General features: G+C 45.6%; 1 protein-coding gene across 5 annotated transcripts in view; it reads left to right on the forward strand.

Moving 5' to 3' along the window:
• The window catches only part of naalad2 (N-acetylated alpha-linked acidic dipeptidase 2), a 19350-nt gene extending 11010 nt beyond the window's left edge, over window positions 1-8340 (forward strand). For 2 of the 5 annotated variants that reach the window (XM_090223952.1, XM_036965269.2), the window contains exons 6-20: window positions 192-272; window positions 386-491; window positions 568-661; window positions 749-844; window positions 2240-2325; window positions 2588-2707; window positions 3223-3305; window positions 3421-3484; window positions 3602-3669; window positions 6500-6591; window positions 6795-6885; window positions 7247-7511; window positions 7599-7680; window positions 7761-7853; window positions 7953-8340. In XM_090223952.1, coding sequence (XP_090080078.1) covers window positions 192-272; window positions 386-491; window positions 568-661; window positions 749-844; window positions 2240-2325; window positions 2588-2707; window positions 3223-3305; window positions 3421-3484; window positions 3602-3669; window positions 6500-6591; window positions 6795-6885; window positions 7247-7511; window positions 7599-7680; window positions 7761-7853; window positions 7953-8142 — 1611 coding nt within the window. In that variant the 3' untranslated portion in view covers window positions 8143-8340. The other 3 variants (XM_090223955.1, XM_090223954.1, XM_090223953.1) reach the window with 2 other exon arrangements.
• The last annotated feature ends 1027 nt before the right edge of the window (window positions 8341-9367 follow it).

A 9367-nucleotide genomic window follows, 5' to 3' on the forward strand; every position in this document is an offset into this window, starting at 1 on the left:
TCTCCCTCTCTCTCTATCTATCTCCCTCCCTCCCTCTTTCACGCTCTCTCCCCCCGCTCTCTCTCCCCCCCTCCCTCTCTCTCCCTCTATCTCCCTCTCTCTCTCTCTCTCTCTATCTATCTCCCTCCCTCCCTCTCTCACGCTCTCTCCCCCTCCCTCTCATCTCATCCTGTCTCTCCATCCCTCTGTAGGTGAAGAATGCGATGCTTCATGGGGCGAGCGGTATAATCATGTTCTCAGACCCTGCAGATTACTGCGCCCCAGGAGTTCAGGTACTGTACATAGAATTTCAATAAGTAGAATAGACATCCTATTTAAAACAACAAAAAGAGATCTGTGAACTGAGAGACTATGTCCACTCTACTATTTGTGATGTTATATGCAGCCATACCCCGACGGGTGGAACCTTCCAGGTGGAGGGGCACAGAGGGGTAATGTCCTCAATCTGAATGGGGCAGGAGACCCCCTCACGCCAGGGTATCCTGCTAAAGGTGTGTGTGTTCGTATAGAGACATAGATGTTTCTGTGATAATGGGGGACTATAAACATCCTCCCCCTCTCCACCAGAATACACTTACAGGTACAACCTGGAGGAAGGGGTGGGGCTTCCTAAAATTCCAGTGCATCCTATTGGCTATCATGATGCCATCCAACTACTAAAGTGAGTATTATGATGGCAGCCAATCAGAGCTTACACACACAATTCCTGTGTGTAATGTAACTTCCTGTATGATGTCACCCTTGGTAGGAATATGGGAGGAGACGTCCCACCCAATAACTGGAAGGGAGCGTTAAACGTGTCCTATCGGATTGGACCGGGCTTCACTGACGGCTTCAGTACACAGTAAGACACCATATACCTCTCTCCCTTCCTTCCCCAACCTCTCTCCCTTCCTTCGGGAGGCCCTCCCCTCTCTCTCTCTAATTCTCTGGAGTGTTGCCCAGAGCAGTAGAATAGAGGCTCCTTGTGTGTTCTGTGAGAGAGAGATTGACACACACACACATTTTCACACAACGAGTGGGGCTGAGGTAGCCTGCTCCCAGTTCTGTTTGTGCTTTTGCCTACACCATTGTCATTGTCAAGACAAACATGTTCTGCATGACGATTCCATAAGGAGTTGGCAAGAGAACAGGATCAGAGGCTAGGGGTGAGGGAGGGTGGTGAGGGAGGGGCTCTCTTTGTTCCCATCAACAACAGTGGAGGAGAATTGGGATTACTGAAACAACAACAATGTAGAGTCTCTGTCTCCTCTCTGTCTCTGTCTCCTCTCTGTGTCCTCTCTGTCTCCTCTCTGCCTCTGTCTCCTCTCCTACTCTGTCTCCTCTCTGTCTCCTCTCTGTCTCTGTCTCATCTCTGTCTCTGTCTCCTCTCTGTCTCTGTCTCCTATCTGTCTCCTCTCTGCCTCTGTCTCCTCTCCTACTCTGTCTCCTCTCTGTCTCCTCTCTGTCTCTGTCTCATCTCTGTCTCTGTCTCCTCTCTGTCTCTGTCTCCTCTCTGTGTCCTCTCTGTCTCATCTCTGCCTCTGTCTCCTCTCCTACTCTGTCTCCTCTCTGTCTCCTCTCTGTCTCTGTCTCCTCTCTGTCTCTGTCTCCTCTCTGTGTCCTCTCTGTCTCATCTCTGCCTCTGTCTCCTCTCCTACTCTGTCTCCTCTCTGTCTCCTCTCTGTCTCTGTCTCCTCTCTGTCTCTGTCTCCTATCTGTCTCTGTCTCCTATCTGTCTCCTCTCTGCCTCTGTCTCCTCTCCTACTCTGTCTCCTCTCTGTCTCCTCTCTGTCTCTGTCTCCTCTCTGTCTCTGTCTCCTATCTGTCTCTGTCTCCTATCTGTCTCCTCTCTGCCTCTGTCTCCTCTCCTACTCTGTCTCCTCTCTGTCTCCTCTCTGTCTCTGTCTCATCTCTGTCTCTGTCTCCTCTCTGTCTCCTCTCTGTCTCTGTCTCCTATCTGTCTCCTTTCTGTCTCTGTCTCCTATCTGTCTTCTCTCTGTCTCTGTCTCCTCTCTGTCTCCTCTCTGTCTATGTTTCCTCTCTGTTTCTGTCTCCTCTCTGTCTCCTCGCTGTCTCTGACTCCTCTCTGTCTCCTCTCTGTCTCCTCTCTGTCTCTGTCTCCTCTCTGTCTCTGTTTCCTCTCTGTTTCTGTCTCCTCTCTGTCTCTGTTTCCTCTCTGTTTCTGTCTCCTCTCTGTCTCCTCTCTGTCTACGTTTCTGTCTCCTCTCTGTCTCTGACTCCTCTCTGTGGTTCTCAGGAAGGTGCGTATGAACATCCACACCAACAACCAGGTGACCCGGATATACAACGTCATCGGGAGGTTACGAGGGGCCGTGGAGCCAGGTACCACTTCCCACAGCCTTCTCTGAATGTTCTAGTAAGGGCCTGTTGACCGGGTTTCTGGAAGCCAGGGGACAGGACGTTGGGAGACAGTTCAGAGCTGGCTGTACACAGTCTGGAGCTTCCTCTATACAACTCAACACCAACAACTATCATCACTGTGTTGTTTCAAATACCTGGCACAACACTTGATTCACAACAGAATTAGGATCACCGTAGATGGTGATTGTGACCCCTCTCCCCCTCCTCTCTCCGTTGTTGGCAGACCGCTATGTGATCCTGGGGGGCCACCGGGATGCCTGGGTGTTCGGGGGGATCGACCCGGTAACGGGAGCTGCCGTGGTGCACGAGAGTGTAAGGAGCGCTGGGAAACTGCTCAGAAAAGGTGTGTGTGGGGGGGGGGGTCAGATTAACACACACATGCATTTAAAAAAACACACACACTCAGACCACTATGTACTGAGACAAGTCTTTATGACTACAGCTCCATCATAAAAACATAAAACAGCAGACACAGGTGTAATCTGCATGCAAAACTCTGTACGGATGACTGGTCCCATGCTGTAGCAGTCTGGAGTAGTTCTCTGTATTGTTCTAGAATATCCCCATGCTGTAGCAGCCTGGAATAGTTATCTGTATTGTTCTAGAATGTTCCCATACTGTAGCAGCCTGGAGTAGTTCTCTGTATTGTTCTAGAATGTTCCCATACTGTAGCATTCTGGAATAGTTATCTGTATTGTTCTAGAATGTTCTGTCAGGCCTGTTTCCTCATATAATGTTTGACTCTGAGAAGTGCTGTATATTTTATAGGTTCAATGCATTTTGCCAAGTGTGTGTTTTCTCTGGACTTTGTGTGTGTGTGTGTGCGTGTGCGTGTGCGTGTGTGTGTGTTCACTATAGGCTGGAGGCCCAGGAGGTCCATAGTATTTGCCAGTTGGGATGCAGAGGAGTTTGGACTGCTGGGATCAACAGAGTGGGCTGAGGTACTACACACAGTATGTGATGTTGTGGTGAGGGAAATGTGTACTGTAGTGCTCTGTTAACAGAGATGACTAAACTCTAATCTAAATGTCTGTCCTGTCTCTTTCTCCTTGACAGGAAAACGCCAAAGTGCTGCAGGAGAGAGCAGTGGCTTACATCAATGCAGACTCAGCAATAGAGGGTGAGTTTGTGTGTGTGTGTTGGGGGGGTGGGGGGGGGGGTGGTTGTGTGGGTTTTCACATGTGAAAATGACACTCGGGTGTGTGTGTGTGTGTTTATTTGTGTGTGTGTGTTGCAGGTATGTACACATTGAGGATAGACTGCACCCCCTCTCTCCACACCTTAGTGTACGACATCACCAAACAGGTAAACTTGAATCAGCTGTCTATCAACTGTCTATTTCAGGATTACACTGTGGCGCGTTGCTTTCCAGGAAGTAGCGTTGTAGTTTTTGAACTTTTGAAGACTTTTTGAATGGTATTCAATGGGCAAAAACATAACATGGTTTTCGGCACACAAACTTCATAAAAGGCACCTGGCAGAAGTAAAATTCATCCACAAGCGCAAATGTAATTTTATATTGTGGTGGAAATTCTACCTTTAACTAATAAAGTCACTTCATACATACTTCTTCTAACAGTAGCTCAACGGTTCCCCCAAGTTGGGCAAGCAAGCGCCTTTGACTGTCGGCCCAGATAATGTATGGAAGGTACTGGGGTCACACACACAGAAAACATGAGTCTTTGGCCCAGAAACAGGCTCCAAACAGAACAAGAGCTCTGTTACTGGTGCGCATGATATAACCTTTACTCTGTCTCCGATCAAGAGGAACCAGTCCGTTTCTGTCAATTCTTGGCTGAGAGGCCAGACATCCTGGGGTCATTCTACACACTCAAACAGTCAGGACAAGCCTCTATTAATGAGCACACACACTTTTCTATCTTCTGTCTGTAGTTGTTTCTTTGCAACAATTTGACAATGATTGTCTGATTCATGCAGTCTCCTCTGAATAGTTGATGTTGAGATGTGTCTGTTATTTGAACTCTGTGAAGCATTTATTTGGGCTGCAATTTCTGAGGCTGGTAACTCTAATGAACTTATCCTCTGCAACAGAGGGAACTCTGGGTCTTCCTTTTTGTGGCGGTCCTCCTGAGAGCCAGTTTCATCATAGCGCTTGATGGTTTTTGTGACTGCACTTGAAGATTGACATTTCTTGAAGATTGAAAGTTCTTGAGATTTTCTGAAATGACCACCCTTCATGTCTTAAAGTAATGATGGACTGTAGTTTCTCTTTGTTTATTTGAGCTGTTCTTACCATAATATGGACTTGGTCTTTTACCAGATAGGGCTATCTTCTGTATACCACTCTACCTTGTCACAACACATCTGGTAGGCTCAAACACATTAAGGAGGAAAGAAATTCCACAAATTAACTTTTAACAAAGCACACCTGTTAAATTGAAATGCATTCCAGGTGACTACTTCATGAAGCTGGTTGAGAGAATGCCAAGAGTGTGCAAAGCTGTGATCAAGGAAAAGGGTGGCTACTTTGAAGAATCTCAAATATATTTAGATTTGTTTAACACTTTTTTGGTTACTACATGATTCCATATGTGTTATTTCATAGTTTTGATGTCTTCACTATTATTCTACCCTGTAGAAAATAGTTTTTAAAAATAAAGAAAAACCCTTGAATGAGTAGGTGTGTCCAAACTTGACTGGTACTGTAAATGACTGCATTTTCATGAATTTGATCAAGCCCATTCAAAAGACTAGGGGACATGATACAGAAGTAAACAGAAGAGGTGTTTACTTTCACAGGGTGTAGACTAGAGGTCGACCGATTAATCGGAATGGCCGATTTATAAGAGCCGATTTCATAACAATCGGAAATCAGTTTTTTTTTTTTTTTTTTTTCACCTTTATTAAATCTTTATTTAACTAGGCAAGTCAGTTAAGAACACATTCTTATTTTCAATGACGGCCTAGAAACGGTGGGTTAACTGCCTCGTTCAGGGGCAGAAAGACAGATTTTCACTTTGTCAGCTCGGGGGATCCAATCGTGCTACCTTACAGTTAACTAGTCCAATGCAATAACGACCTGCCTCTCTCTCGTTGCACTCCACAAGGAGACTGCCTTTTACGCAAATGCAGTAAGCCAAGATAAGTTGCAAGCTAGCATTAAACTTATCTTATAAAAAACAATCAATCATAATCACTAGTTAACTACACATGGTTGATGATATTTCTAGATATTATCTAGCGTGTCCTGCGTTGCATATAATCTGACTGAGCATACAAGCGTACAAGTATCTAAGTATCTGACTGAGCGGTGGTAGGCAGAAGCAGGCGCGTAAACATTCATTCAAACAACACTTTTGTGCGTTTTGCCAGCAGCTCTTCGTTGTGCGTCAAGCATTGCGCTGTTTATGACTTCAAGCCTATCAACTCCCAACCTATCAACTCCTGAGATGAGTCTGGTGTGACCGAAGTGAAATGGCTGGCTAGTTAGCGCGCGCTAATAGCGTTTCAAACTTCACTTGCTCTGGGCCTTGGAGTGGTTGTTTCCCTTGCTCTGCATGGGTAACGCTGCTTCGATGGTGGCTGTTGTCGTTGTGTTGCTGGTTCGAGCCCACAGAGGAGCCAGTGAGGAGAGGGACGGAAGCTATACTGTTACACTGGCAATACTAAAGTGCCTATAAGAACATCCAATAGTCAAAGGTTAATGAAATACAAATGGTATAGGGGGAAATAGTCCTATAATAACTACAACCTAAAACGTCTTACCTGGGAATATTGAAGACTCATGTTAAAAGGAACCACCAGCTTTCATATGTTCTCATGTTCTGAGCAAGGAACTGAAACGTTAGCTTTCTTACATGGCACATATTGCACTATTACTTTCTTCTCCAACACTTTGTTTTTGCATTATTTCAACCAAATTGAACATGTTTCATTATCTACTTGAGGCTAAATTGATTTTATTGATGTATTATATTAAGTTAAAATACGTGTTAATTCAGTATTGTTGTAATTGTCATTATTACAAATACATTTTTGTATTTATTTTTAAATCAGCCGATTAATCGGTATCGGCTTTTTTGGTCCTCCAATAATTGGTATTGGTATCGGCCGACCTCTAGTGTAGACCGACATAGTCCCAGACTATAACTGAAACACCAATACCTCTCTGTAGGTGTCCAGTCCAGAGGAGGGAGAGGAGGGGTTGTCTCTGTATGAGAGCTGGCACAAGCGCGACAACTGGACAGATGACCGCGATGCACCCCGGTCAGACCCATTACCAACCACACTAGACTTATCACTCTGATCACATGCACTTTTACTGATTGATTTTATTTACATTTTTGTCATTTAGCAGATGCTCTAATTTGGTGTATAAAAAAATTATATTTATGAACCAACCTCTCTCTCTCTCTCTCTCTCTCCCTCTCTCCCTCTCTCTCCCTCCCTCCCTCCCTCCCTCCCTCTAGGATCAGTAAGCTGGGTTCAGGCAGTGACTTTGAGGCGTATTTTATCCGACTGGGCATCGCAGCAGGCAGGGCCCGATACACCAAGAACAGGGTGAGAGGGACATTGTTCTGGGGGGCGGGCGGGTGAACCTGGAGACAGGAGCACATTGCAGATGTCCTTTTGATGCAATACAATAGCCCACCACCACCAATATGGGGGTCATCATTGGGCATTTAAAGTAGGAAAAACCATTCATGTTTTTTCATGCAAACAAACCCGGAGTGTGTATTCTACTTTGTAGAAGACAGAGCGGTACAGCAGCTACCCAGTGTATCACAGTGTGTATTCTACTTTGTAGAAGACAGAGCGGTACAGCAGCTACCCAGTGTATCACAGTGTGTATTCTACTTTGTAGAAGACAGAGCGGTACAGCAGCTACCCAGTGTATCACAGTGTGTATTCTACTTTGTAGAAGACAGAGCGGTACAGCAGCTACCCAGTGTATCACAGTGTGTATGAGACCTTTGAGTTGGTGGAAAGGTTCTACGACCCTTCCTTCCGGAAGCTCAGAGCCGTAGCTCAGGTCAGGGGAGGCCTCATCTTCCTATTGGCTGATTCCCAGCTCCTCCCCCTGGATGCCAGTCAATACGCTGGCTCTCTGACAAAGTATGCCCACACCATCGCTCAGCTGGGACAAAAACACCCAGATGCTCTTGTGAAATACGGGGTATCATTCGGTAAGAGAAAACACACACATGTTTACATACAAAGACACTCATTCTGAATCCCCCATCACCTACAAAGTCAAATTTGTTTTTGTCCAGATTCTCTGTTCTCTGCGGTGGAGAACTTCACTGTGGCTGCTAGGGACTTCCATGAGCGTCTCACCACTCTGGACAGGACAGAGTAAGAGAGAGCGTGTGTGTGTGTGTCATGTTTATTGTTGTGGAAGTGTGTTAACAGGTGTGTTCCCCCTACTCTCTCAGCCCTATACAGATACGTATGGTCAATGACCAGCTAATGTACCTGGAGAGAGCCTTCGTGGACCCGCTAGGTTTACCTGGCCGACCATTCTACAGGTGAGAGCCAGCTACAGCACATACTCAGTGCTGTGTAATGTCTTCATGATCAGTTTAGAATCAGATTTTATTTTCTCTCACCCTCTTCCCTCTCTTCAGACATGTGATCTTTGCTCCCAGCAGTCATAATAAATATGCTGGCGAGTCCTTCCCTGGCATTTATGATGCGCTGTTTGACATCGAGCGTACAGCCAATCCCAAACAGGCGTGGGATGAAGTGAGGCGACAGATCAGCATCGCTGCGTTTACCGTCCAAGCTGCCGCCATGACACTCACACCTCCTGCCTAACGAAAAGATCTCTCTCTCACACACACACACACACACACACACACACACACACAGCAACTGAGAAAGACACACCAGCCCTGCCTTACACTCCATGCTTTATCTGAGCCAGTAGTCTGAAGCCACATCCTCTCCCATCGCTATCTGGCTGCTTTTAGTAAAACTGCACCATTTTGAAAATAAAAACAGACTTTTAATGAAGTAATGGTTTGTGAACTTCATCCGTCTGGTATAAAGATAGCCCATCCTGAGCAGTGTAATTACAATGTAGGTGCAGAGTTTCATTACGTTGTGTGATAGCAAAGAGTGAAACTAAATCACAGATTTCAGACGTGCTGTTAAACAACCCAAAACAAAGACAGTTAAAGCACGACCATGATGAATGCAGGTAAGAGAACATCGTTTGACCAGTTAAATTTGCTGGAAGGCAGCTGATATCAATAAAATGCCACACACAGTCTCAAATGCACTTAACAAAGAAGAGGACTGCCACTGTGTGTGTGTGTGTGTTTGTGTGTGGTCGAGAACTGCTGTACCTAATTACTCATTAGTTACAGATCCTGATCCATTAGTTACAGATCCCGATCCATTAGTTACTGATCCAGATGAGGGTTTCTATGGTGATAGCTGCCTGGATCTCTTTTCAGTGAGAAGATAGAGGTAGTAGGAAGACCTGATGGTTATTGCCTTCAGACAGTGTTTCAATGCAGTAAAGTTTAGTCTCTGCATTCAGAGTAGAATGTCATCGGTGTCATTAGTGCCCAGTGTAATTCTACAGCTAAATATAGAAAGCCTGCGTACATACGACATACATACTGCTATCAGCCTACCATCAACAGGGTACAGGTTCATTCAAACATATGGGAGCAGCATGTACCGTGTGCTAGATTTCATTCTCTGTCTGGTTCTATGCATTCCACTTTCCATTCTCCTTCCCCCTCTCAGTGTGCGTGTCTGTGGGAGAGGGAAGGTCCAGATGAGCCCAGGTGATTGGCTCCAGTATATCACCTAGGAGACATGAGAGGGAGATCAATTATATGAATACCACAGAGATCCTATTAAATTACTTAGTAACTTAATAAGAGATTACTTTGAGATCTAATTGTTTCTTTTTTACCCCCTTTTCTCCCTAATTTGGTTATTACAATCTTGTCTCATCGCTTGTCTCATCAACTGATGACCGAAGTCAGCCTGCAGGCGACCGAAGTCAGCCTGCAGGCGCCCGGCC

This window comes from Oncorhynchus mykiss, chromosome 27, assembly GCF_057628025.1.
Source record: "Oncorhynchus mykiss isolate SJ-2025 chromosome 27, ASM5762802v1, whole genome shotgun sequence".
Classification (NCBI taxonomy): Eukaryota; Metazoa; Chordata; class Actinopteri; order Salmoniformes; family Salmonidae; genus Oncorhynchus; species Oncorhynchus mykiss.